The 26,589-nt window shown below is 52.0% G+C and overlaps 12 protein-coding genes across 12 annotated transcripts; 6 read left to right on the top strand and 6 right to left on the bottom strand.

Moving 5' to 3' along the window:
• Window positions 1-302: 302 nt before the first annotated feature.
• Window positions 303-4,219, top strand: N7458_005809 (5-oxoprolinase; the record flags this gene model as incomplete). Its single annotated transcript, XM_056909191.1, has 2 exons — window positions 303-2,828; window positions 2,888-4,219. The coding sequence occupies 2 exons, from the start codon at window positions 303-305 to the stop codon at window positions 4,217-4,219; spliced, it is 3,858 nt and encodes a 1,285-aa protein (XP_056767809.1).
• Window positions 4,220-4,688: 469 nt separating this feature from the next.
• N7458_005808 (putative 5'-nucleotidase) lies at window positions 4,689-6,873 on the bottom strand (the record flags this gene model as incomplete). Its single annotated transcript, XM_056909190.1, has 4 exons — window positions 4,689-6,186; window positions 6,245-6,435; window positions 6,494-6,704; window positions 6,770-6,873. The coding sequence occupies 4 exons, from the start codon at window positions 6,871-6,873 to the stop codon at window positions 4,689-4,691; spliced, it is 2,004 nt and encodes a 667-aa protein (XP_056767808.1).
• A 395-nt stretch (window positions 6,874-7,268) lies between these two features.
• On the bottom strand, window positions 7,269-9,216 carry N7458_005807 (uncharacterized protein; the record flags this gene model as incomplete). The annotated part of the gene is made up of 2 exons (XM_056909189.1): window positions 7,269-9,129; window positions 9,182-9,216. The coding sequence occupies 2 exons, from the start codon at window positions 9,214-9,216 to the stop codon at window positions 7,269-7,271; spliced, it is 1,896 nt and encodes a 631-aa protein (XP_056767807.1).
• Window positions 9,217-10,124: 908 nt separating this feature from the next.
• Window positions 10,125-11,749, top strand: N7458_005806 (MFS transporter; the record flags this gene model as incomplete). The annotated part of the gene is made up of 2 exons (XM_056909188.1): window positions 10,125-11,398; window positions 11,461-11,749. 2 exons carry the CDS (start codon window positions 10,125-10,127, stop codon window positions 11,747-11,749), a joined length of 1,563 nt encoding a protein of 520 aa, XP_056767806.1.
• Window positions 11,750-12,379: 630 nt separating this feature from the next.
• On the top strand, window positions 12,380-12,763 carry N7458_005805 (uncharacterized protein; the record flags this gene model as incomplete). The annotated part of the gene is made up of 3 exons (XM_056909187.1): window positions 12,380-12,451; window positions 12,519-12,703; window positions 12,757-12,763. 3 exons carry the CDS (start codon window positions 12,380-12,382, stop codon window positions 12,761-12,763), a joined length of 264 nt encoding a protein of 87 aa, XP_056767805.1.
• An 811-nt stretch (window positions 12,764-13,574) lies between these two features.
• N7458_005804 (uncharacterized protein) lies at window positions 13,575-13,793 on the bottom strand (the record flags this gene model as incomplete). The annotated part of the gene is made up of 1 exon (XM_056909186.1): window positions 13,575-13,793. One exon carries the CDS (start codon window positions 13,791-13,793, stop codon window positions 13,575-13,577), a length of 219 nt encoding a protein of 72 aa, XP_056767804.1.
• A 657-nt stretch (window positions 13,794-14,450) lies between these two features.
• N7458_005803 (uncharacterized protein) lies at window positions 14,451-15,715 on the top strand (the record flags this gene model as incomplete). The annotated part of the gene is made up of 2 exons (XM_056909185.1): window positions 14,451-15,507; window positions 15,573-15,715. 2 exons carry the CDS (start codon window positions 14,451-14,453, stop codon window positions 15,713-15,715), a joined length of 1,200 nt encoding a protein of 399 aa, XP_056767803.1.
• Window positions 15,716-15,979: 264 nt separating this feature from the next.
• On the bottom strand, window positions 15,980-18,017 carry N7458_005802 (uncharacterized protein; the record flags this gene model as incomplete). Its single annotated transcript, XM_056909184.1, has 3 exons — window positions 15,980-17,164; window positions 17,257-17,587; window positions 17,680-18,017. 3 exons carry the CDS (start codon window positions 18,015-18,017, stop codon window positions 15,980-15,982), a joined length of 1,854 nt encoding a protein of 617 aa, XP_056767802.1.
• A 1,090-nt stretch (window positions 18,018-19,107) lies between these two features.
• Window positions 19,108-20,746, top strand: N7458_005801 (flavin-containing monooxygenase; the record flags this gene model as incomplete). Its single annotated transcript, XM_056909183.1, has 2 exons — window positions 19,108-19,389; window positions 19,460-20,746. The coding sequence occupies 2 exons, from the start codon at window positions 19,108-19,110 to the stop codon at window positions 20,744-20,746; spliced, it is 1,569 nt and encodes a 522-aa protein (XP_056767801.1).
• Window positions 20,747-21,001: 255 nt separating this feature from the next.
• On the bottom strand, window positions 21,002-21,874 carry N7458_005800 (uncharacterized protein; the record flags this gene model as incomplete). The annotated part of the gene is made up of 3 exons (XM_056909182.1): window positions 21,002-21,408; window positions 21,467-21,679; window positions 21,739-21,874. The coding sequence occupies 3 exons, from the start codon at window positions 21,872-21,874 to the stop codon at window positions 21,002-21,004; spliced, it is 756 nt and encodes a 251-aa protein (XP_056767800.1).
• A 466-nt stretch (window positions 21,875-22,340) lies between these two features.
• Window positions 22,341-23,486, bottom strand: lcp5 (small subunit rRNA maturation protein LCP5; the record flags this gene model as incomplete). Its single annotated transcript, XM_056909181.1, has 1 exon — window positions 22,341-23,486. One exon carries the CDS (start codon window positions 23,484-23,486, stop codon window positions 22,341-22,343), a length of 1,146 nt encoding a protein of 381 aa, XP_056767799.1.
• Window positions 23,487-23,832: 346 nt separating this feature from the next.
• N7458_005798 (transmembrane 9 family protein) lies at window positions 23,833-26,011 on the top strand (the record flags this gene model as incomplete). The annotated part of the gene is made up of 4 exons (XM_056909180.1): window positions 23,833-24,973; window positions 25,035-25,372; window positions 25,449-25,884; window positions 25,944-26,011. Coding segments are annotated over 4 exons (1,983 nt in total), but the record flags the coding sequence as incomplete, so codon positions are not given.
• Between the last annotated feature and the right edge of the window lie 578 nt (window positions 26,012-26,589).

Here is a 26,589-nt window from a genome sequence, read left to right as displayed (position 1 = left end):
CTTATCGGAAGACACCCCCGCTATAGAGTTCCTCCCTCGCACATCTTTCCGATGATTACCCTCGACCCCTTCTGTCTTCCGTGGCTTATCGCTTGATTCTTATCGGGCCGACGCTCCCGCTGACACCCACCGTCGGCCCGACACGTGACTTCAATACAAGACGAAGAGCGCAATCGAAGCACACTGAGGACGACGGATTAGAATTCGTGGATATATGAGCCTATCATTCTCTATGTTCTGGTAGATCCCTGTCACATATCACTGCCTCCTTAACCTGCGAGTTCGTGGGTAACACACACAATATGACCGACTCAGGGAAGATCACCATCTCCATCGATCGTGGGGGTACCTTCACCGATGTCCATGCCATTGTGCCTGGTCGCTCGGATATCATTTTGAAGCTTCTCTCAGTGGACCCTTCACATTACCAAGATGCTCCTACTGAGGGTATTCGCCAAATCCTAGAGCTCGCAACGGGCGAGTCACATCCCCGCGGCCAACCGTTGAAGCTCGACCGCATCGGCTGCCTCCGAATGGGCACGACTGTCGCGACCAATGCATTACTTGAGCGCAAGGGTGCTCGATCAGTACTATTTACCACCAAGGGATTTCGAGATCTCCTCAAGATTGGTGACCAGTCCCGCCCAGCTATCTTCGACCTGTCCATGGCTCGACCTGGAGTGCTGCCAGAAGACGTCGTCGAAGTCAACGAGCGAGTGGTTCCATGTCACCCTACCGCTGATGAGAATTGCTTCTCTGGTGCTCGTATTGTGGAAGGTATCACTGGCGAGAAATTTCGCGTTGTGCAAGAGCTGGATTTGGCCCAGGTGCGGACAGAGCTCCAGCGCCTGAAGGAGCAAGGATATCAGTCTCTCTCAGTCGCCTTGGTACATTCATTTGCCTACCCGGACCATGAAAACCGGATTGGGGAGATTGCAGAGCGAATGGGATTCTCTGTTACATTATCGTCCAAGCTGCAGCCCATGATTAAGATTGTACCTCGTGGCATGTCTGCCGCTGCTGATGCTTACCTCACCCCTGTGATCAAGACTTATATCGACTCCATCTCAGCCAGCTTTGAAGGTGGTCTGGAGAGCCAGCAAGCATGTCGATTTGAATTCATGCAATCTGATGGTGGACTGGTTGACTTCCGCAAATTCAGCGGCCTGAAGGCTATTCTGTCCGGACCCGCTGCTGGAGTGGTTGGATTTGCAGCAACCAGCTGGGACCCCGTTGAGAAGATCCCTGTCATTGGCTTCGATATGGGTGGCACATCTACCGATGTGTCTCGGTTTGATGGGCATTTGGAGCACGTTTTTGGATCTAAAGTGGCCGGCGTTCTGATCCAGTCCCCCCAGCTTGATATCAACACAGTCGCCGCTGGCGGTGGCTCCATTCTCGCATGGCGCAACGGCTTGTTCTACGTTGGGCCTGAGTCTGCCAGTGCTCATCCTGGCCCCGCATGCTACCGGAAAGGCGGTCCACTGACTGTGACGGACGCCAACTTGTTCCTAGGCCGATTGTTACCCGAGTACTTCCCACACATCTTCGGTCCCAACGAGGATCAGCCACTCGACACGGAGATCACAGCACGAAAGTTCCTTGAGCTGACTCAAGAGATCAACGTTGAGCGTCGGCACCACTTCCAACCAGAGTACACTCCGGAGGAAGTTGCATTGGGGTTCCTTAAGGTCGCCGACGAGTCAATGGCCCGGCCAATCCGCAATCTCACCGAGGCTCGTGGCTTCGAGACTGCCTCCCACCATTTAGCCTGCTTCGGCGGCGCGGGTGGCCAACATGCTTGCTCGGTTGCTGTCTCTTTGGGCATCTCCCGCATCATCATCCACAAGTATTCATCAGTTTTGTCTGCATACGGACTGGCGCTGGCAGAAGTTGTCAAAGAGTCACAGGAGCCAGTGTCTTCAGATTACCTTTCTTCTCGTTCAAGTCTGCTTCAACGATTTGATAACATGGCTGCGACTGCAACAACCGAGATGCAAGGACAGGGATTCGCCCCGAGTCAGGTGCGGCATGAACAGTACCTCAACATGCGTTACGAAGGATCTGACACCAGTCTCATGATCTTGCGACCAGAGGGATCCTCTGATTTCCTTGCCGAGTTCCGTGAGCGCCACCGTCGCGAATTCAATTTCAACTCTGAGCGAGCCGTGCTGGTTGATGACATCCGTGTACGCACGATTGCCTCTTCAAAGGTCCGCACTGAGCGTAGCCCCCTCCTCCAGCTCAAGGACGCCGATCTCCACGATGTGAAGACGCAGCCGGCCAACACAACCTCCGCTTACTTTGATGGATATCCCACGCGCATTGATACCCCCGTGTATCTGCTGGATCAGTTGGAGAAGCACAGCCGTATTTATGGCCCTGCCGTTATCATCGATCAGACACAGACCATTGTCGTGGCCCCTAACTCTATTGCAAACCTGCTGGAGACATGCATTGTCATCGACATTCTGAAGGATGATGACCAGACAGTCTTAGCACCCGAGACTCAGACATCCTCCGAGGTTGATCCAATTCGTCTCAGTATCTTTGGGCACAGATTCATGTCTATTGCCGAGCAGATGGGACGTACTCTCCAGAAGACTTCAGTGTCTACCAACATCAAGGAGCGACTAGATTTCTCTTGTGCCCTGTTCTCACCCGATGGAGGCCTTGTTGCGAATGCCCCTCATGTTCCTGTCCACTTGGGATCAATGCAATTTGCTGTGCGATACCAGCATCAAAAGTGGCTGGGCAATTTGAAGGATGGTGATGTCCTTGTGGCAAACCACCCTAGCTGCGGTGGCACCCATCTCCCCGATATCACGGTAAGAGTCTCCCCCTAATGTGCGGCCAATTTGAATAAGAGCTAATATATACGTGATAGGTCATCACCCCTGTATTTGATAGACCCGGCGGCACTGAGATCATGTTTTATGTCGCATCCCGCGGCCACCACGCCGATATTGGCGGCATCCTGCCCGGTTCCATGCCCCCCAAGTCAACAGAGCTATGGCAGGAAGGTGCCGCCATCGAGGGTGACAAAATCGTGAGCGACGGAGTTCTCGATGAAGCCCGTCTGATCGAGTTGCTTGTCACCAAGCCTTCCCAGTATCCCGGCTGTTCAGGTGCCCGCTGCATCAGCGACAACCTGTCCGATCTCAAGGCCCAAATCGCCGCCAACACCCGGGGTATCAGCCTCATCCAGACTCTCTTCAATGAGTATGGTGTCGACACCGTGCAAAAGTACATGTACGCCATTCAGGCTACTGCTGAAACGGCCGTTCGCAACCTCCTCAGGGGTCTGCACCAGAAGTTTGGTGGCCAGCCGCTCGAAGCGGTTGATTACATGGACGACGGGACACCGATTCGCCTCAAGGTGACCATTGATGGATCCAACGGATCTGCCATTTTCGACTTTGACGGCACAGGACCTGAAGTGTATGGTAGTTGGAACGCACCCATCGCTATCACTCACTCGGCCATCATCTATTGCCTGCGCTGCATGATCAATGCCGATGTTCCCCTGAACCAGGGCTGTCTGGCCCCAATTGACATCCGGGTCCCCTCACCTAGCATCTTGTCACCAACCAAGAGTGCCGCCGTCGTGGGAGGTAACGTGGTCACCTCGCAGCGCATCACCGACGTTGTCCTCAAAGCCTTCCGGGCCTGTGCTGCATCGCAGGGTTGCTGCAACAACCTAACCTTCGGCATCAACCCCAAGATTAACACCGAAACTGGAGAGGTGATCACTCCTGGATTTGGGTACTATGAGACAATTGCAGGCGGCAGCGGTGCTGGTCCTACTTGGAAGGGAGAATCAGGTGTTCAGGTTCATATGACCAACACTCGCATTACGGATCCCGAAATTCTGGAGAAACGGTATCCGACTCTGCTTCGTCAATTCACGCTGCGTGATGGCTCTGGTGGTCGGGGCAGGAATCCCGGTGGAGAGGGAGTAGTCCGGGACATCGAGTTCCTCGCTCCAATGCAGTGCTCCATCTTGTCTGAGCGTCGTGTGCACCGTCCGTATGGATTGGAGGGCGGCAAGGATGCGCAGCCGGGTCTGAATCAGTGGATCACGAAGGATATAGAGACTGGGGAGGAGCGACACATCAATATTGGAGGCAAGAATACTGTTTCGGTGAAGACGCACGATCGGGTGGTTATCATGACTGCCGGTGGTGGTGGATGGGGCGCGGAGGAGGTGGCTGCTTGAGTACACTGTACAGTATTAGAGCATAGATGACGAGGCTAACATGTGCATAAATATCCATAGATGTACCGAGAAAACATGCAACGAACTTCATGAGTCCTATTCACACAAACTATAAAGCACAATATGTTGTTCTACTTGGGATAAGTCTGTCCTGATGGAGATCTGAAATCAACAGAAGCTCAAATTGACCCTGTCTAAGAATATAACCCGAAAATATCTGACACCTCGCTGTATCTGCCCTTTGTAGCGCCCTGGTCTATGTGTAACAGTGGTCTTCATGATCTCGTAGCCAATTGATGCAATCCATCCTCCGACCAGAATTCACAACGCCTGGGGATCATATAAACCGAAAATGCAGAGTAATTGAAGGCCAGCAGCAACAAAACAAGAAACTCAAAATGCAAGACTTAAAAAGTCCAGAAATCTTCCATGGAAAGCCTCATATCAGACTCGAACTAGGGGTCCGTCTTCACTCGATCACGATACGCCCCTCGAGACGAGGGGAAATACCAGACGTCCACGGAGGAATAAACTCACCCTCGCCGTCCATGGTGTTGAGGACCGAGGGCTCTAAGCCGGCGTGTCGCATCCATTTTCGAACAACACGGCGTGCAAGTTTCATGCGATGTTCTTCGTCCGCAGATGACTTTGCCGTGCATGTCACATAGTTTCTTGTTGGCCTAGGTGACGTGAGGATCTCGGGGTTCTCGTCCGAGTCCGAGTCCATGGCATCGCTGTTCGTCCCATTGGTGGCAACTTGGGTCGGTTCAATTTCCTGAGGGAAACGTCCATAATAATAAGCATCTCGACCTGTGCGTTGAAGCGGCGGTCGTACACCCAGTCGATGGGCCGGCGCTTTCTCCATCACTGGCGACGGCACTGCAGAAGGTGGCTTCAGCCAGCCACCAGTATGCAAACCACGGTGCACCAATCCCCAGTGTCGTCGCAGACTCGGACTCCAGCGACGCCATTTGCCGAGGACCTTGAGGCTGAGGAAGTACTGGCGCAGTATAGTGCTGATGAGAACTCCATTCTCTTCACATACTAGTTCCTCAACATCACCACCTTCAGATTTCACTAGTAGCGATGAAAATCCATCCTTTCCCCGTGCCATGTAACCTCGCGTGGCAACAACATATTCCCGTTCCAGGTCAATAGGCTGGCCACCTACTCGCGCAAATGTGATGCGTGAGCCAGATGGGGCGTCTAGTTTGAAGCCAAAGGAAATGTTGGAGACTTGAGTGAATCGACCCTCGAGGGCCGGGAGCTGACTTACTCCATTTTCCAAAGCATCCAGTAAGGCTTGGCCCGGAAGACGTATCAGAACAACCGGGTCTTCAAAAGGGAAACAATTAAGCAGATCTTTAAGCCGTAGAATACCGGGTGGGTAAATTTGATCACCACGAATAGTCCCACCAGCCATCATCGCGCAATCGGCGCCGTAGTAATAGCGCATTAGGTCGCAGACAAAGTTGCCCAAATTAGATTCACGCTGACGAACAGTAGAGAATCGACCATCAAGCGGACTAACTGTGTAACCTACTGGCTTTTCCAGCTTCGCCTGGAGGCTGGATGTTAGTCGATCAACCATAGCCACAGTCGCCGGATCCTCTGGAATCGATCGCATGACATCCCGCCGTATGATGTTGAAATCCCACCCTGCCCCGGCACCGGGTTTGCGGAAAGCCTCAATGTAGCTCAGTTGCTTAAAATCGGTCCCAGATCGCAGCACGTGGGTACCATTAACGACTGTATGAGCGTAGTAGTGATCATGCCCACCAAGAATAATATCAACTAATCCGGAGGTGAGGTTTTGGGCCAGTTTATTGTCATTTGGCTCCCGCTGATGAGAAACGACGACGATCAATTCTGCACCCTGTTCTCGAAGTTGCGGTGCCAGTTCTTTCGCGGTTGCGGCAGCTGATTTGTAAATCAAGTCGGGCGGAAGAGAGTTAATCGTACCAAGCCTGGAGAAGGGTGAGTACGCGTAGCAGAGTGATCAACCACATTGCCGAGGAGCCATACCATTCTCTCTCCCCTAGACCAATCACACCGATCTTGATTCCATTGGAGGTCAGCAAGCTCATCTTGCCGCAGTTGGCGATCGGAACATCCACTCCAAGAGCTGGATCAAGAACGTTGGCCAACAACCATGGGAAATGACACTGACTCGACAAATGTCGGAATTGTGCCACTCCAAAGTCCAGATCATGATTCTGACCATGTCAGCACAGTGTCTCAGCCCATATTCAAACCCTGACGATCCGTACTCACTCCCACACACGCAACGTCGATCCCAGTTTTATTCAGAAATGGCACCATATGGCGACCCTTTGTGACCGTGCTTTCGAGGCTGGGGTTGAAAGCATCGCCGGAAAAGAAGGTGAGAACGTCAGGTTGACCGGTAAATCGCGGGTCGGAGCGGTAATAGTTTACGAGAGACTGGAATCGGGAGGCACCACCGATAGGCTCGGCTGATCCGGACCTGTAAAGCTCCAGTTAGCTCGTCTTCAGGTTTGCGCAAACAGCGATGGGCGCGAGTGATCATACTCGATGTGATAGACGTCATTGAAGTGGATCAGGCGCAGATCGGGTGCGCCTGTGCGGTCCGAGGCGTAGGTGACGGATAGACCGTCGGATTCGAGGGTTGACATAGAAGCCCGACGGAATGGAACTGGTATAAGGTTAAGTTGGGGTGCGACAAGAAGAAGAGGAGGAGGAGGAAGAGGATGAAAGGCAGAAGAGGGAGCCAGCTGTTTACAAGGGCGGAACAAAGCGGGAATCCGGGGAAACCGCGGTGGAGAGTGGCGGAGTTTGGTGCCTGGATGCCTGAGTGCCTGGAGATAAGAAGAGCGGCAGATAAGAAGATAAGAAGATAAGAAGATAAGATAAGAGGACCAGATAAGAATGAGTGTGATATTGGAATGGCCAAACTGGCCAGAGATGCAGTGAAACAACGCCCAGCGCCATGCAAAGAGGTATCCTAGAAGAGCAAAAGGAGATAATAATAGCTACAGGAGAAAAGACAGTCATTACTGAACCGTTGTGGTCACAGCTTCTGCTCCGTCACTGTCCATCGCCGTCTCGAGGCCGTGTCGCGGTCCTCCAAGGCCGGAGCACTGCCCCACAGCCCGCGCTGGGAGACCGTCCGCTGGGGCAGTTGCCTCGTCCAGCCCGACCGGTCAACGAGCAGATCCGAGTGTGACGAGTCGTGACTCACGGGTCGAGGGTCTCCGAAATTGGGGACAAAGTCATCCTCGGTATCTTCATCGGCCTCCTCGGTCGGCGACGAAATGGAGCCCCAAAGGCCAGACCCACCTCGCGAACCCGTCAGGGTGGGGGACGGACGAGAATTCATCGACCAACTGCGAGAACTCGGCCCCGTCTTTGGCGTGGGATCGATTAAAAAGGAGCCTTGCAAGATGGATGCTGATGGACGAGAGCCGAGGCGATTACGATAGGTCGGGATCGAAGGCGGCGGAAGTGATTGTGGAGCCGAGGGAGAGGACAGCGAAGCGAGCTGAGAGGGGTTCACCCCCGCACGCAAATGGTCACTTGAGGCGATGAGTTGTAAAGTATACTCATGGGAGACCGACCGGTCCCCTTGACTGCTCGGCGAGGAGGGCGAAGAGCCAACGGGGGAAGTAGCCGTACGGTCGGAGTCTGGCGTGGTGCTTTTCTTGACACGGTCTCGTCGCACTGCCATGGTGAGCGACGCAGTAGCAATGTCCAACAGCACAGAGCGCCCGGCGAGAGAGCCAATCAAAGCGTTGCAATCCGCTCCGTGCGTGATGATAATCAGCACCGTCTGGACAGGCTTACTACTCTCCTGGCGCGAGGAACCGTTGGACATGGCCCTAGAACGGTCGCTGGCACTCCCCCGTTGGCGGTAATAATCCACCATATGTTGGAACCCTGCGTGTATCCTCTCATGCATGCTACTCCACTCTTCGCCATATTCACCGCCCGTGCCCCAGAACGGGGTCCGCATGCTATCCCATTGGTAGTCGATCCTGGTACAAGCGTCCCGTGCATGCGCCACATAGCCAGCTGGGATGGGATCCGAGGGAGAAACTGCATACCCGGGAGTTGGGGGCACGTAAGCCGCATCTACACCGGAGGGGAGATCAGTGTTCAAGCGGCCGAGGGCTCGAGTGGTCGCGCTGGGAGGAGCGGGGCCTTGCAGAGTGTCGTAGGTGCTGGCCCGCTGCCTCTGGCGTTGCTGGCCAGAAGTGGTGCTCGTTGGCGAACTCCGGGAGGGTAGTCGGCGGTCATCATCCTCATCAGGTGGTGCTGGGTGAGAGTGGCTACCCCAGCCCCCAGGGAAGTGTCCCGACGACGACCTTGATTCCCGCGCCATAGGGATTCCCTCGGCACGACGGAGTAGCTCGGCTTTGGCCGTAGCGACCATCCTGTCCGACGCGGGTGGCGGGACAATCTGGTCGAAGTAATCCGGGGATAACCACTCGCCCAGGAACGCGTCGACACGCAGAAGCGGTCGGAGATCATGACTCCCAGATTCCCCTGCATGAAACTGAGACACAGGCTGAGGGTCCACCGACTCAGACGTTTCACCACCCGGGCGATAGTGACTGAGGCCTGCACTCACACCGATCGCCGTTTGTAAGCATCGTAGGAATGGGGAGGTGTGGACGATGACATTGTATCGGGGGTGCGAATCCGAGTTTGCCGTGGTCGGTTGCAATGTCGTCGAGGCATCCAAGGCCGAGAATCGGGGAGATGCAGCCTCAGGGTCGTTGCCTGTGAATTCGGAATCTTGTAAGAGACTGGCAATACGAAGACCAAGCGCCCGCGCCTGCATCCAGCCACCATACGACAGAGGGGGGTCATAAGGGGTAGGAGAGGTCAAATGCCAGTCCTTGTCGGCCGCATCGAGCCGCGCGCCGTGCCTAGATTAATCAGTTGAAGATCAAAGTTATAGTCATGGCCATCCCCACATACCTGGCGATAAAGACAATGGGCGGAGCGTCCGTCATGGGGGACTGTTTGAACTAAGAGTGGGGGGAAAGGAGTGGAGGGGTGACCACGGCTGCCGGTATCGTCAACACAGCAGCAACAGCAACTCGAGCTGATCACAGAAGCCTCTTGAAGCTGAAAGTGAGCATGGCCAGGAAGCAGGCAGCACGCAGCGCTGGAAGAGCCGCGAGTGTTTTCGGGGGATTTGGAAAATAAGAACCAGTCTGACGCCAGTCAGTTGACGCGGAGAAAAAAGGCGTGGCATGTGATGCTTAGGTAAGTGCCGCGCCGGGCTCAAGATCCACGGGACTGGAAAAAGAACCTTAAAATTTAAAATCATCGGGTCTTTGTATACGTCTGCGAATTTCACTGTGAATGGGCTATTGAAAAAATGATATGGAAAAACTTGATAGTTTCAAGATCGATGGATTTGTCATAAAATATCATTGCATACCCTGGGAGAAGAACACGTAAAATGGTTGCTGTCTACCCCCGTGATGGTGGACGATGACGGGAGAGCTAAGCTCCGATCAACGGAGATTAGCCCGAAGGTTAAGATGTTAGTCCATAAAATAATCAACGTATGGCATTTTTAGAGTATACCTGCGTATGATGGATAGCACCCGAACTGGAGGTGCGTGATGTGCCGGCACACTGACACGAGCTTCATTACTCACTAGCATATGGATTATCTAAATTATTAAAACGAAAAGAGAGTCTACTGAGAATGGCAGAGTTTGTTCCGTCGGGTCGGCATCCGACGGGAGTTAAAACAAGATATACATACACCCTAATGCAAACTCCAAACTACAATACTCCCGTCGTGCATAGCATCAATCTATACAGTACTGGACCATTGAAGCACTCCATCTACATGGCTTGACGACACTTGTCTTCAGAACCCATCCACTCCCCATTAGTTGCAGTCATGGATCACTGCTCTCGCCACACTCGATCGACCGGCTCGGATCGGGGCCATTCAGTCGATCTACAAAAACCACCCACACAGCGAGACCCTGATCCCCAGGACTTGACTCGACTAGAGACCTCACAGTCGCAGATATCACCGCCAAAATCCATATATCGGGAGATTGCATTCGTTAGCGTGGTATCCATGGCCCAATTCATGACCCAAGCCGGTCTGAACATGTCTATTGCCCCCGTACATATCATCGGCCGCAGTTTTGGTACGTCCAACCCAGCCGAGCTGAGTTGGTTTGCCGCCGCGTATAGTTTGACCGTGGGGACTTTCATATTAGTCGCAGGACGACTCGGGGATGTCTATGGCCATCGTCGCTTGTTCGTGCTCGGGTTCTGCTGGTTTAGCCTTTGGTCCCTACTAGCGGGATTCAGTGTCTGGTCGAACAAGATCTTTTTTGACTGCTGTCGTGCTCTGCAAGGAATCGGGCCAGCAATGCTGCTTCCCAACGCGATTGCGATCTTGGGCCGGACTTATCCACCGGGATTTCGCAAAGAAATGATCTTTAGCCTCTTCGGTGCCACTGCTCCGGGAGGATTTATTGTCGGCGGCGTATTCTCATCTATCTTCGCCCAATTGGTTTGGTGGCCCTGGGCATATTGGGTGATGGGAATGATGTGCGCTCTCTTGGCAATAGCGGGCTGGTTGATTATCCCTTATACTCCGCGGCCCAAGTTCAACGACGAAATACCCTTCTGGGAGCGACTGGATCTACTAGGAGCTGCTATAGGAATCTCTGGTCTTATACTGATCAACTTTGCCTGGAATCAGGCTGCACTCGTTGGCTGGAAGAACCGATACACCTACATGCTCCTCATTGTCGGTTTCATATGCCTCGGCGCATTCGCATTCATTGAGCGCGGAGCAGTCTGCCCGCTGTTGCCACGATCAATCTTCACAGGCGACATGGCATGGGTCCTCGGGTGTATCGCCGCCGGATGGTCCAGCTTTGGAATCATCATATACTACTTTTACCAGTTTATGGAGGTCATCAAAGGAGATTCACCATTGCTCGCCACCGCCAAATGGTCAGCTGCAGCCCCTTCGGGTGCCATTGCAGCCCTCGTCACTGGATTCCTACTAGGTCGCTGGCCACCCAGCGTCATCATGTTTTGTGCCATGGCCTTCTTTGCTGCCGGTCTATGTATCTTCGCCGCTGTGCCCGTGCAACAAACTTACTGGGCACAAGCTTTTGTCGTGAGCTTGATTACTTCCTGGGGAATGTATGTGTTCCATCATCAAATCCCTGTCTCGTCATATGCTCACAAGTCCTAACTGTCTATAGGGATATGTCCTTCCCATCTGGAACACTCATCCTCAGTAATGCGATGCATCGCCACCATCAAGGGCTGGCTGCATCCCTCGTGGCCACCACAGTCAACTACTCCATCTCCCTGGGCCTCGGATTTGCGGGAACCGTGGAGTCGCATGTCAATGACGCAGGTCGCAATGTTCTGCGTGGATATCGCGGTGCCCTATACACGGGTATTGGCTTAGCTGGTTGTGGTTTAATCATTTCCATTTGTTTTATGTGCGCAAGTTGGAGGAGGTACAGCCTGGTTAAGAAAAGCTAAGAGCTAAAGCCCTGGAGATTGCCATATACTGGACGTGCCCTGCAGATATCTCACAATTACCGGCGGAGAGACCCACAATTGAGACCAAATGTACCATAGTATCTACTCACCTCTAAATATCAATACAATAGTCTTTTCCAATTTTTCCCAGTCGTACTTGCAACAGTATGCATGAGCCCAATCGAAACAGCCATGCTGATCAAGGGATGGGCCGGTAGGACATGTGTGTCACCAGGGATGAGGCTCCCTCCTTGCCCGCATTCCACTGACATCAGAATTAACCCCCAGCAAATGTAAATGGCGCGGAGTTAATCCTGCAAGAGCACCTGCGAGATTATTCTCACCAGCTGGAGCTCCGTCTGACGTGAATCATCCGACTTTACACCCCTCCTCTTTGACATCCCATGAATGGATCTGCTCTTCTTGTGAGCAGATCTGCTTCCTAGCAATGATTTCATCATCAGAACTAATAATGAAAAAGGAGAGTTACTCAGATATAAAAAGGTCATGATATTCTCCGCATTTTCAATTATTCATTCAGTCCCTCGATCAACTTCACCAAGTCGCCAAATATCGTCAACATCATTCAATTTCTGCTTTTTATCCAATCCATCCTTCACATACTTCATTATGCGCTTCGAAATCATGTACGCTCTGTTTGCTACCGTCGCCGTCGCTTTGCCCCGTGGCGGAAACCAGCAGGTTAGATTCGACCTTCAGGCAAGCCTTCAACAAGGTAACTAACCTAATGAAATTTTCTATCGCATAGCACCACCAAGAAGTCAATCTTCCTGCGACTTCAACCTCCATGCCCATGTCCTCGTCGATGTCGATGCCAATGAAGCGTGCAACTCCAACTTCCATGGCCACTCCGACTCCCTCTTCGAAGGTCACCTCGCCGATGCGAGGCGAGAAGAGACCGGAGCAGATGAAAGCTGAGAAGATGCTGATGCTGTATGTTTCTTCCATGTGTGTCTTAAAATGATGTCTAACAATACCTGCTCTAGGTTCTAAGCAAAGGCGTGTGAAATTGACTACTCTAGCCCAGGCGGCTTGCAAATATTACTTGGTCTCAATGGTTCCCCCCGAGGTGACTATTATGAATGATGAGATGTTTGGCTTTCTGACTTTCTGTACTTGCGCGTATTTGTTTTGTGACTTGAGTTCCTGGATATTCAGTTTTGTGTGACATTGAATTATATTCGTATTTTGTTTGTTAATCGTGGTAGTCTGCAGTTAGAAAGAAGAGTCGTATGGGTAGAAACCAGTAATGTGGATTAGTAGTTGCAAAATGATAGCTAATCCTCAATGCTGGTCTTTGTTCCAACCTAACAGTTAACTGGTGATGTCCCTGACATACATCCCACGATACGGCAACCCTTGCTGTTTACTATGCATCAGTACCCCGTATTCATTGCTGGGTAATTCTAAACAACCTCAAAGTGCTCAGTTTGACCCGGATTATCAGCGACACCTGCATTTGATGCCGCCAATTGGGTCTGCATAATGCGGGTGTGGGGAATACCGCGGTGTCCGGGTTGATCATAACCACTATCGATTGTAAGAAAGTTGTGATCCAGGAAGGTGGGAGCTTCACATACAAGATCATATCTATTTGATCAACCGTCAAACCGTTGGTCTCAGGAAGTAGAAGCAAGACCAAAGCGTGGCCACGACCATGAATCCCGCAAAAAGAACCACATTCCATATCCAAAAGAGTTGAGTATGTAACTATGGAAGGCATTTACTCATCGAGAATGAGTAGCCCATTGGACGAACGCCGCCCAGGTACTGGCGTTGGCGTTGGTTCAATTGCCGTCGCTTTTCAATTGCCGTCGCTTTTCAGATGCCGACATGCAGAGAGATCAACGTTCCAGAATAAGAGGTCCGAGTGGCACCACGCGGGATATTTGAAGCCACGATAGATCTTCTTCTTCTCCAGAAATGCCTGCTTCATCGCTGGACCAGTTCGGGCAAGGGCCGACTCGGGGTAGTTTGGGGGAGTAGCATGCCCTCCGGATTCCCACAATTGCACGCCTGCCATGTTGCGATTCACGCTCTCGGGTAAAGACCGAGTTTTTGATGGTCGGTTTATGGCATCTCAACGTTCGGTTCTGGAGCCGTCCGAGTAAGGCCATGAGATTTACCACCAATCAAAGAGTCGCAAGACTAAAGATTGGAGATCTCCTTCGTCCAGCCGATCGGTTGCTAGTGAATAGCCGATAAAACCTTACGGGCAACTCTCGCCGATCGATGGTCTTCACTGGTACTGTATTGAGGCAATTGAGTCACTTGATCAGTCAATTGAGCAGTAGTCGATGCCGGTAAGGGAAGTTGAAGAAATAGAGTTGATCCACGGCCCGAAGTCTGGACGGAGATTGATTTCCAGAGGCCTCTCGTGCGAGAAGACTCGGGCGTGACTCAACGTTGTCTTCATACTTACAGAGTACCTTTATACTGCTCTATACATATATGGCCATCATAGGGTAGATCTATAGCAATTCCTTCTCTCAGTAAGAGGCTCATACTTTTCGGGCTCATATCTTATAAGATTATACGAATTTTATTTTTGCTAGCCATTTCGTCATTGAGGCACTGCGGTGATTACCTGCTCAAAGTCACCGGCTCGTATAGTCTTCTTTTATACTTCCTAAACGCTTCCATACTTGACGCGAGCTCTTATAATCACAAACGACACACCATGCCAAACAATCAGACAGCACCCCCCAATCTGGCCCTCTGCGTCACCACTCAAGACTTCGAGGCTGCTGCAAAGGCAGTCCTCCCAAACAAAGCATGGGTCTACGCTTCCAGCAGCGCAGCCTCAGGTCTGTCACTCCAGTCCAATCTAGACGACTGGTCTCGAATCAACTTCCGCCCTCGCATCATGAGGAGCGTCAGTTCACTGAATCCAACTCGGTCTATCCTGGGTCAACCCGGCGGTCAACCATTCTTCGTCTCGGCAATGGGAACATTGGGTAATGCGCACCCAGGCGCAGAACCCTTGCTAGTGCGAGGAGCTACCCGAAAGGGCTTACACACGGTGGTCAGCACGGCGACAAGTAAGCCATTGGAGGAGATTATGGAGGCCCACCTCGACGAGCAGCGCCAACTTGGTAATCAGAGCCCGTCCAAGCTGGCTTTCCAATTGTACGTCCCCGTGGATCGAAATCTAGCTCGATCCCTCATTCGAAGAGTCAAGGAGGCCGGCTATCACAGTCTATGGATCACCGTAGACACTTCTACCCTGGGGAAACGCACGGCAGATCGCTATTTGCAAGCACAAGAAGCTCTCGATCAAGGAACCAGAGAGACAGTCCGAGAGGCTGCGGATGACAATGCCTTTGGTCCTGCATTTGGTGGCCGGCCTGTGCCGGGATATTTGGATCCCGGTCTCAGCTGGGAGGATTTGGCATGGATTACCGATGAGTGGGACGGACCGATTGTTCTGAAGGGAATCCAGACCGTGGAGGATGTAAAGTTAGCTGTTCAACACGGTGTGCAGGGTGTCCTTTTGAGCAATCATGGTGGCCGACAGATCCATTCCGCTCCCAGTGCACTAATGACCCTGTTGGAAACTCGAACATACTACCCGGAGGCGTTTGACAAGTTGGAGATTTATGTCGATGGCGGTCTCCGGGATGGTGCCGATGTTCTCAAGGCTTTGTGCCTCGGGGCAACTGCTGTAGGAGTGGGTAGGCCCTACTTTTATGCCATGGCAGCCTACGGTATTGAAGGCGTGGAGAAATGCACCGACGGTATGTTATTTCGGCGTGCAAGAAGTCATTTGGATCCGGAATTCCCTCCGCTAACGTGATTGCAGTTCTTGCCGAGGAAGTGGAAATCACGATGAAGATGTTGGGAGTTTCTTCGCTCGACCAACTGCGGCCGGACATGGTCAACGCCAGCCGATTATTGAATGAGATGTGGCGGCCAGACATCTGGTGGAACAAATCCAAGCTGTGAGGTGGAAAGACTTGACCTATGATGGTATCAAGTATATCTAGCGTTCGTCGTTTGCATTAATCGCATACTGGTCGTTCTTTTCGGGGCTTCTCAACTCTCAAGCTATTTTCATCCAGCTTTTATTGTTACTTGTGGGAAGAATAAATTAGATCGCATGTTACCACAGATCCTTCAAACACTTCGTTATTGTGTCTCGAGTGTAGGTATCGTAAAAAAAAAAAAAGTCAAATATCATGAGTCGAGTAGACTGGCAATCGAAATTCTTTATTGTACGCCAACTGGTCGTGCTCCTGACAGATTCACCACTCGGCCACCACCAGCGGCGCCCAATGGCCCTGGTGGGGGAGGTCGTACCCATCCGGGAACGTTATCATCGTCTTTCTCACGAGCAAAGATCGTCTCCCAGATGTTGGGGAAGCCTGTTGGCAAGGCACCCCGCAACCGAGCGCCAGGGATAGCGAAACGGGGATTGCGATGGGTCAAGTACCCGCGCATGAGTCCCTGGGTGAGAAGCGAGGCAAGAATAGATTCGACCTCTTCCATGAGTAGAGACTGTTTATCTGCTTCTGGGCCATCCTCCGTGGCCTCGGCATAGGGATCCAACTCAAACGCATCATAATCAACGCCTGGATTGCCATCAATCAACTGGCCGGGCATGTTGTCATGCCAATGACCCCCTTCATCGAAAAATCCGTCCGGGGCTAGATAATCGCCAAACTTTTCTAATAATTGCTGTGCTGTTGGATTCTCAGAGCTGTCGAGACCACCGAAGTCGGGATCAATTGCCTCGGGAATGATCTGAGAACCATAAAAGTGAAATTCAGGTGTCGCATGACTGATTCCGTTCGGTCGTTGAGTCTGACGATGCTGTGACTGGAGCCACCGGGTAGCCACAGTCAATTTCTCGAGGTAGAGATAAGGCGGGGGACCACGCTGCGCCTGCGCCTGCGGGTCCCCATGGAATCCACTGTGAATGAACACCTTTCGACAAAATGACCGCCACACCATAATCTCACATCGGTTGCGGAGTGTGAGCAAGATTCCCTTGCGGGCAAACCACTCGGCAGCGGGCGAACTTGGGGAGAGATACTCTCGAAAAGCGATGTAATCGCCACGAACAATCAATCGGCACAACTGTTCGAATTGATCGGTCAATCCGTTTGCCTCGGGTCGTTGTAGTAGTTTCCGAGACGGGAATCGGCCCATGATAATGTTGCATGGGATCAGATAGGCGAGAACCAAGTGTCGTTGGCTGATAGCCTGGCGGTGACATTGATCATATGCAGCCTGAAGAGCGATAAGAGCGGGATAGAAGAGGTTGTTGGAGAATAAGTAACGGCCGAGGTAGTAGAGGTATGTCACACGCTGCGAGGCAGGAAAATGGGCTAAAGGAGGAGACTGGGCAGTGATGCTCGCAAACATTTGCTCAGCATTTCGCAACTTGCCACACTATTTGGACGAAATCAGTTCGAGTGGCTCTCAAATTTCGGGGGTGGGCTTGGCAAAAAAAAAAAACGCCCCCATATAGATACGGTACATACCTGAAAGAGGAGTTTAAGGCAGAGGTTGGCCATGAGGTAGATCCCAACACGCTTCCCTTCGGGCTTTCCTTGTGGTCCCGGGGTGCCAGTGCGATCTGTCAAGCACTTGATGAAGGCTTCGCGTACTACATTTGCCGACTGTTCCACCAATGTCACTTTTTCAGTGCTCTCATCATTGTCCATTGCTCCTTCGATGCGCAAGATATGGGCGATTAGTTCCGGCCGGCGGTCTAATCCCATTGCTAGCTTCGCTAACACTTTCGACAGGTAGAGGACAGTGGGAAGAACAATCACCCCCATCTGGCTGTCACCAAGCGCTATAACGCATTGACTATAGATGGGCGAAACGGTGATCCGGATTAGCCACAATATCAAAGATCATCGACAGGGCAGGGTGGAAGATCAAGCTCCCACGCGACTCACTTCAGTAGTGCTTTGAGCTGGTTGTAGGTATCAAGCAGATTATCGGTATTTACATCGCGCAGGAAAGTGAAGTAGAGCTTCATGAAGGTCGGGAACGCTGTCCATGATGAACCACCCTTGGTGCGCGGTACCAGTGTTTCACATCGTTGTAAAAGATCCGAATCGCTCTGAGGGCCCGGGGGATAACGTTCGCGGAGCTCCTGAATCAAGCGCTGGTAGGCATCTGACAGGGGAGGCTCAATCTGCAGAAAATCCTGCAGTTTCGCGCCATCGCGATTTTGGATCTGAACGGCTATGCCGCCTAGAAACTCATCCAGAATGGGAGCTTGGCGGGCCATGACGAGCGTGGAGCGGAGGTCGCGCGAAGGCCCGGAGATGGAGGAATCGGGGGTTTATCGGGAGAGGAGCGGGGATGGAACCATGTTGGGGACACAGTAGTTCGAGTGTCGGTCTTCGATCATGCGCGAGGGTCAAGTTCTGTATGGTGAGAGAGGGAAAGAAGCTTGTCTTTGCACAGAAATGAAATGGAGTCCAGCGACAAAGCGCCCGGCAGAATAATGACCGCCCATGGTTGACCGCTCGGAGGACGGTGGCCGATAGAGTGAGCTGCTTCAGCAAGTAGCGCGTTGATCAACTTTCAAGGGCAGACCCTACTTAGCCACATAACTACCTAATAGCCTGAAATAATATTAGGCTACTCACACGCAACATCAGGCACAAGGAATTCTGGTTCTCCGCTGGCTACACCGAATGGGAGAAGACGCCTCTCGTACTGTGGTCGAAGAATTTACTCACCGACTCAGAGCTACTGTCGCGACTGGGGTTATATCGGTATTCTTAACAGAGGCCACCGCGATGAGCTACATAGGTAGAAAGAGATGTAGGAAGAGATATTCAAGCACATGAAAAGTGTCTAAAAAGCACCTGGGCCGCCGACACGTAGAAAACAAGCTCAACGAGCATGAGCCAATGCGGAGCTTAGACCACAGAGTGCAACCGTCAATCCATCTCTTGGTGATAATCACTCTTCCGATTCTTATTTTAATTATATTCGAATACTATATAACTGGAGTCGGGAGTCCATACATTCAGCTTTTCGAGTATATTGTCTACTTCCAATTTGGAAAACTCAGGGCCCGGCATGCCGAGCTCATAGTTCCGAGAGTCTGGCCAGAAAACCAGGCTCTGAGACCTCCGAATGACATCATGGCCAGTGCCGTCCCACCAGAGTACACCAGACTCCTGTTCTCCGTACACACCAGCATTCTGACAGACAGTCACATGTGAACATGTGAAGCCAGCGCTATTTATTTGCTCCACTCATCACGTCACTCCCTCCTGGTCCAGATACAAAACATCCCCAACTTCCGTCGTGGATTTCTTCCGTTCCAATCCCTCTCTGCTGCATCGTTGTCAACTCCATTCGCTATGGCAGCATCTCAATCGTCAATCCTCGCCTTGATCAGGCACCCTTTCGTGCAGACCTTTACTTGGCTCTACATCATATTGCAAGCTGTACTGAGATACGTCTTTTCACCAGCGCCGCCTCCTCCAACCGCGAACAAATCCAATCTCCCCCCAAAACGGGTTGCGGTCATTGGTGCAGGTCTGACAGGTGTTTCATCGGCAGCGCATTGCGTGGGCCATGGATTTGATGTGCAAATCTTTGAGTCTAGATCCCAGGATCGCGGCTTGGGAGGAATCTGGAGTGTAAGTCTCAACTCCTCGGCTCATTGAACTTCCAACACGGGAAAACAAACACAGTATTAACATTGAACAGCGAGTCAATTCCACCTCAGCCCTCCAGGTGCATAGCTTGATGTACCGATTCCATCCCTCAGTGCACTATGACAGTGCCTATCCCACGCAGCAACAAATCAAGGAGCAGATTATCGAGCTTTGGAAACGCTACGACCTTGAGCGACGAACGGTATTTGACACTCGAGTCACCTCGGTCAAGAAGACCAAGGATGGTCAATGGATCATCAACAACGACGAGGAAAAATACGGCCGATTCGACGGTGTGCTTACCGCTGTCGGTGTCTGTGGAGATCCTCAGATGCCTACGTTGCCGGACCAAGACAAGTTCAAGGGTCAGATCTTCCACTCCTCGAACTTGGATGGGAAAGATGCCAAGGGCAAGAAGATCTTGATTGTCGGCAGTGGTGCCAGTGCGATTGAAGCTCTAGAATTTGCCGTCAAATCCGGCGCCGCAGAGATCGATGTCCTGTCGCGCTCCGACAAATGGATCATCCCCCGAAACGTGCTGGTTCAATCCCTACTGGCCTTCAACATCTTCGGCCAGGAAACTTCGTTGTCCTGGATTCCCGAAGGTCTGCTCCGCAAGTTCTTCTATCGCGATCTCCAGGATATCGCTCCTACCGAGGATGGGATCTTTACCCAGACCCCCATGGCGAACTCGGAACTATTCAATCAGATCCGCGAGGGCAAGGCACGCTGGCTTCGGGGTGATATCATTTCATTGGAGGAGAATGGTGTGCTTTTCAACCACAGGGCTCAGGGTGTTCCCAAGGGTGGCCCTGGCAAGGAACGTCTTATCGAGGGCGACATCATTGTCATGGCAACTGGATTCAAGCGTCCCTCCCTGAATTTCCTCCCGGATGAAGTATTCGAAGAGCCATACAGTCCCCCAGACTGGTATCTCCAAGTCTTCCCACCCAAGTATCCCGATATCTGCGCCAACAACAGCACCTACATCAATGCGATCGGTACGGTTGGTAATATGCACATTGGCATCTACACGCGCTTCCTCATCATGTTCTTGACCGACCCCTTGACGCGACCAACGGAGCAGCGTATGAAGACTTGGATTGACTTTACAAGACTGATGAAGCGTTTCGCGCCCACGAGGGCCTTTGACTTTTTCACCTACGCGGAACTCATTTACTGGTACATCTTTGTCCTTCTCGTCAATCCTTTCCGATGGAAGTGGGCCCTTTTCGTGTTCTTCGGGCTTGGGCGTGCCTTACCTTTGATGGTGGTGGAACAAGAGGAACTGTTCCGCAAGGAGCTTCAAAAACAGCACAAAGTCGACAAGGCTGAGTAATTTTGGAATGGGCAATCGCGATGACATGGTCAATGACCATGCCAGGGGACGCATGATACAAGTTTGAACCGAGCGTTGATTTCTTAACTATGAACATATGATGAGCCTGTATTAAGACCCTCTAGATCTGCGAAACATTTAAAATAATAACGAATGATGATAGTCAGAGATGAAGTCATTTAAAACAAGTGTCAAAAAGTTCAAATTGATATCATATCCTATTGCAAAACTAAACAAGCAACGTCTTCCGAATGGTTATTCCTTCTTGATCTCGGGGATCCTGTCCGCAATATCGTAGGCCAGATTTCCTCGCGAAATCCAAGTAGGCAGGTAGCCATTCTCCTCCAACCACAGCATGGGCCACAGCAAAGTCACACCCAAAATGCAGAAGAACGTTGCCATCAAGTGCCATGCCAGAACTAGCCAGTGGCCCACATGTGGGAGGAGGAATTTCACAAACTCGGAAGTTTGATACAGATCCTCTTGCTTGGTAATGTAGTACCGTGTGTGATCGCCATTCGTCGGCGCATTGCTCCGGGCTGCGTCTGTGGTGAGATCCAAGACCGTTGTCAGAGTCACTGGTGCAACGTGAAAAGGCACCAGCCAGATGGAGAAGATCTGCGACATGTTGACATAGAGCTTTAAATTATTCTCATCAAATGCTGGAAATGGATTGTTAACTTGGCTGAGAATTAGTGGCATGGAAACCAAAGTACTGACCAATGGAGTGAATCTCCATTTCAATCCGAGGCGACATGATCTTGTACCATTGAAAGATCTTGGTCACCCACCAGCGACTTCCATTAAAGCTGGGGACTCGACAGAATGGATGCACAAAGGCTGCATTGGAGGTGAAGAACTGCTTCAAGGCCTTTTCTTGTAACGATGGTGTGGATTGAGTGAGAAGACGGATCACCGTTCGGATCTCGGCGACTGAAGATGAATCGACTCAGTTATGGTGCCTAAATCTTAAACTATATGGACCGACTTACCTGGATTCTCCATGGTTAGGGGAGCTGCAGCAGCAATATTGAATGTTGACAGAAGAGTTTGGCCCAGAGCCAACAGTTTCAGTTGAGAGCAGGGGGACCTGTTGCTAGGCGATGACGTCATACCCAACTCCGACATGTGAACGTGCCGACTTGATTCGGAGCTGCAACGACTCGTCAGATTTACATGCGTTCGTACAAGGGTTGGAATCAAGTAAAAAAATGATGTTGCCTGTCAAAAGGAATTGGCAATTTTGCCTTTGGCCATCCATAACTGGTACATATGGCTATCCATGCAATTTTTGTCCAAGCACTCGGCATCCCCGTGTGGATGGGCCGATCGGCGCTACGAGAAAGTATACAGTACAGAGCCTACAGTATACACCAAGGAAAGGAAACCCGTAGTTGAGCCAATTCTATAAAATTGGATGCTCCGATGCAGACATAGTAGTAGTGGGCAACTAGATACATAACAAGCCCTATTGTACCGTACCAACTCCGGGGGATGATCACAGGCTCGGTTGCCTGTCACATAACAAAGAAGAGAGAAAAAAAAAAAGACACAGGAAGGAATGAGTGAGGTAGCTGTAAAGAAGTCCTCAATTTTACCGCTTCCAGCTGTCAATCTTCTTGCGACGCTTGTCAAAGATGTCGCCCACCGCCACACCGTCGCTGCGCTGTCCATCCTCGTTCTTGCGCTTCCGACTCCTCTCGAGAACAGAGCCGCTGTTCTTCGACCGGCGGGTAAGGCGCTCAATGCGATCGGCTCCCTCGGTAAGACCCTTCCATTCGTCGCCACCATATGTGGCATCGCGACGGCCACCACCCCGCTTGGCAAGTTCGTTCTTGGTCTCCTTGGGAAGACGGACAAAGTTGGTCTCTTCGTACCGGGTTCGCTCGGCCTCGTGCTCGCGGTCTTTCTTAGACTTGGTCTGGCGTCCACCAGCAATAATGGTGCTACCGATGCTGGGCTCGGCCATGGGTGCAGCGGACATTTCGGCACTGACGAATTCGTCGATAACATTAGACCGACGGGGCCGGCGATCCTGGCGCTCACGACGTTCAGTAGTGGGAAGGGCAGTCGGCATGATCTTCGGTGGGCGATAGATGCCATCACTAGGCTCCTCTCTGGCCGCCTTGGCCTTGGCTTGGGGCTGCTTCTGTTCCACCTTGCCCTTCGCAAGTGCCGCAACATTGGGGCGATATGCCATCTCATCCATATCCTCTTCCTCGTCTTCATCCTCACTGTCGCTTGCCTCGTCATCGTCCTCGGACTCTTCGTCGCTACCGGACTTGGCAGTCTCGCGGACCTTCTTCGATTTTTTAGATTTGGTAGGGCGTTCTGTTCGCTCCGAGTCCTCTGCTGCCTTGATGACTTTGTCGATCTGATACTTCAACCGTCCCTCCAAAGGCCGAACACCGCGATCAAGGAATACCCGAAGTTCAACCAATTTGTTCACAACGTCGTCCCGAAGAGTGTTGTCGACCTCAATTTCGGCCTCGTCCGACTTTTTTTGCCGTAGTTGGAATATAATCAAGAAGACGAGGTTATGCAGGTAGGAGAGGAGGATTTCGCTCTTTGTATCGAGAAGCGAGATACCGTCTTGGGGCGGCGCGATTGAAACATCGGTGGGCGCATCTTTGTGAGCGGTCGGGAGGGAAGAGCTGGCGCTGGTAAGACAGGAACCGAGACTCTCGAGGAGTGTAGATAGAGTCTGAGCGCGTACCGGCGCAGTCTCTGCTGAAGCCATGGCGAGTTGTGCTTTCAAAAGTATAAGGTTCCTTCGGCGACAAGGCTGCTGGAAATTTTTTGGATGGTGCTTATCAGCACGTGACCAGTACCTACGGTTTGAAGGTGCCTGGTTCCGAGTCACGTGTAGTCAAGGCTGCTTCGTCGGTCGTCATTGTCTCTCAGGGCCATTCTGTCCTTTCGCAACCACAAATTCTCTTTTCTCTATTGAGGCACACGCATGCCGCCACGAGCTCATTCCAGCTGAGCTTTGTAAATTGGTCTGATCCGATTGTGGAATCGGTGGTCCAACCCATACGCGCCCCCCGAAATCCAGATAATAATCACCCGTCAAAACACATGAAGCTGATCTGACCAAATCCGCCGAACGCTCACACGCCCACCATGCGGTTCACCGACCAAGCCCCTCTCTCCTCGCCTCGGTTCTCCTGTCAATTCCTTCGCTCTCATCAGCCTTTTACCTTCCCGGCGTTGCTCCATCATCTTACGATAAAGGCCAATCCGTCCCGCTTAATGTCAACCACTTGACGCCTGGACTGTCGCGCGACGACCAGCTCCATTCCGTCTTCTCCTACGACTACTATCATCCCGCTTTCCACTTCTGCCGGCCGGAAGGGGGTGCTCAAGATGTCAGGGAATCACTGGGAAGTATTCTGTTCGGCGACCGGATCCGCACCTCTCCGCTGGAGCTACACATGGCGCAGAATGAGACATGTAAAGCCATCTGCGGGGAGGTTGTATTTGACGGACGCAGCTCCAAGTTTACGAATCGTCGAATCTCGCAAGGGTATAATATCAACTGGCTCGTGGACGGACTGCCAGCGGCGCAGCTGAACTACGACGCCAACACCAACACCCAGTTCTACAACCCGGGATTCTCGCTGGGCGATGTGGATGAGAATGGCCAATCTGTTCTCAATAATCACTTCGATATCGTGATCGACTACCACCGCGTGGGTTTCAGCGGCAAGGACAAGTACCGGGTGGTTGGAGTGCTCGTGCAGCCCGAGTCTCGGCTTGACTCGCGAATTCTTGAGGATGGCACTGCTGAGTGCGGCACCCAGGGAAACCTCCTCAGATTGAATGAAGATGAGGATTCTCCAGTCACCTGGACATATAGCGTCTACTGGAAGGAATCCCCAACGGCCTGGGCTACCCGCTGGGACAAATACTTGCACGTGTACGACCCGAAGATCCACTGGTTCTCCCTCATCAATTCTGCCGTCTTTGTCGTTTTCCTGGTGGGAATGGTGAGCATGATTCTTGTCCGCGCACTCAAGAAGGACATTGCTCGCTACAACCGGCTGGACCAGATCAGTCTGGATGATCTTGATGGTACTTCGGCCGCAGTTGAGGATGGAATCCAAGAGGATTCTGGGTGGAAGCTGGTGCATGGGGATGTCTTCCGGTGCCCCAAGTCTCCGCTGCTGCTGAGTGTATTGCTCGGTAATGGTGCCCAACTCTTCATGATGACTGGCGTTACTGTTGGTAAGTGTTTTGCTTTCTAATCTTTGGGCTCTCTACGCGATCATCTGACCATGGCCTTTAGCTTTCGCCCTCCTCGGTCTCCTCTCGCCTGCTAACCGTGGTTTCTTGGCCACTGCCATCCTTCTTATTTCTGCTCTCTTTGGCGCCATTGGAGGCTATGTCTCGGCTCGGGTGTACAAGGCATTTGGCGGCGAGGCCTGGAGGCGCAACATCGTCATGACTCCTCTCCTGCTTCCGGGTGTCATTTTTGGCACTTTCTTCCTCCTCAACTTGTTCGTTTGGGCCAAGGGCTCTAGTGGTGCCGTGCCATTTGGCACCATGCTTGCCTTGGTCTTGATCTGGTTCGTGATCAGTGTGCCGTTGAGTGTGGTAGGCAGCTGGGTTGGGTTCAGACAATCGGTATGTCGAAGATCCACGTTGTTCATTTGAGTCGTTCGTTTCTGGCTTCTTTCTTATACTAACCTGGTATTTCTAGCCAATCGAGGGACCAACCAAGACCAACCAGATTCCCCGCCAGGTGCCTCCCATGGCTGGTAGCCTGCGTACCATCCCGTCTATTCTCCTTACTGGCATTCTTCCCTTCGGCGCCATCTTCGTCGAGCTATACTTCATCATGACCTCGCTCTGGACCAACAAGATTTACTACATGTTTGGATTCTTGTTCTTGTGCTACGGTTTGATGATCATCACTTCTGCAGCCACCACTGTCCTGCTTGTATACTTCCTGCTTTGCGCCGAGAACTACCGGTGGCACTGGCGTGCCTTTGCCGGTGCGGGTATGACTGGTGGCTACGTCTTCCTGAATGCCCTCATCTTCTGGGCCACCCGCGTCAGCTTCGGCGGCCTGACGGGTGCAGTGCTCTACGTGGGCTACTCGGCATTGATTGGCTTTGTTGTCTTCATTTTGACTGGTATGTGGCTTCCGAATTCCCCGAGCTGGAGGATTTACTAACCTAACTCCCTTTTGCAGGCTCCATTGGGTTCTTTGCCAGTTGGGCATTCATCCACCGGATCTACGGTTCCATCAAGGTGGACTAAACGTATCATCATGGACCCGCTTTATTTAGCCGTCCTTTTCATCCGGGGCAACCCGCCCGCGGCCCTCCATTTCTTCCTCTTGTTCGCATGTCTGGGTAGCCCTGGAAATGATTTTGCATTTGTCATCTGATTATTTCCCCATTTTTCCGTTTGGAACGAGATAGAAGGGTCTTTATTATTTGGGGGGAAGAGGGCATCCAATGTATATATATAATCAACTGGTTTCTGTCCGGAGTTTCGCGGTAATTTCCAAGCGTAGTCGTGTCATGCCAAGCCAACGCTTTCCCCCAGACGGTCTGGACTTCCTCCTTGCCACATCCCCAAACCGGCTTTATTTTCCTCCTGCAAAGTGACCTCAACTTTCACGTTCGCTCGCACTTGAACTATTCTCAGAGTCTCTCTCCCTCTCCGCTGTTGACCTGACGCCCTTGCGTAGACCCCTCGCACAGCCCCTTCTCTCCCGCCACGCCACAGCATCTCACCTCAGCCACAACAGTCCTCCCCCCCGTTCTACCCCGCGTCACCCATTTCCGTCACCCTTTTTGCGCTCACGCCGTTCCTGACGATCTCACCGAGTG

Source organism: Penicillium daleae (assembly GCF_028827525.1).
Source record: "Penicillium daleae strain IBT 16125 chromosome Unknown utg000005l_segment0_segment0, whole genome shotgun sequence".
Classification (NCBI taxonomy): Eukaryota; Fungi; Ascomycota; class Eurotiomycetes; order Eurotiales; family Aspergillaceae; genus Penicillium; species Penicillium daleae.
This window is presented reverse-complemented; position numbering and strand designations above follow the sequence as displayed.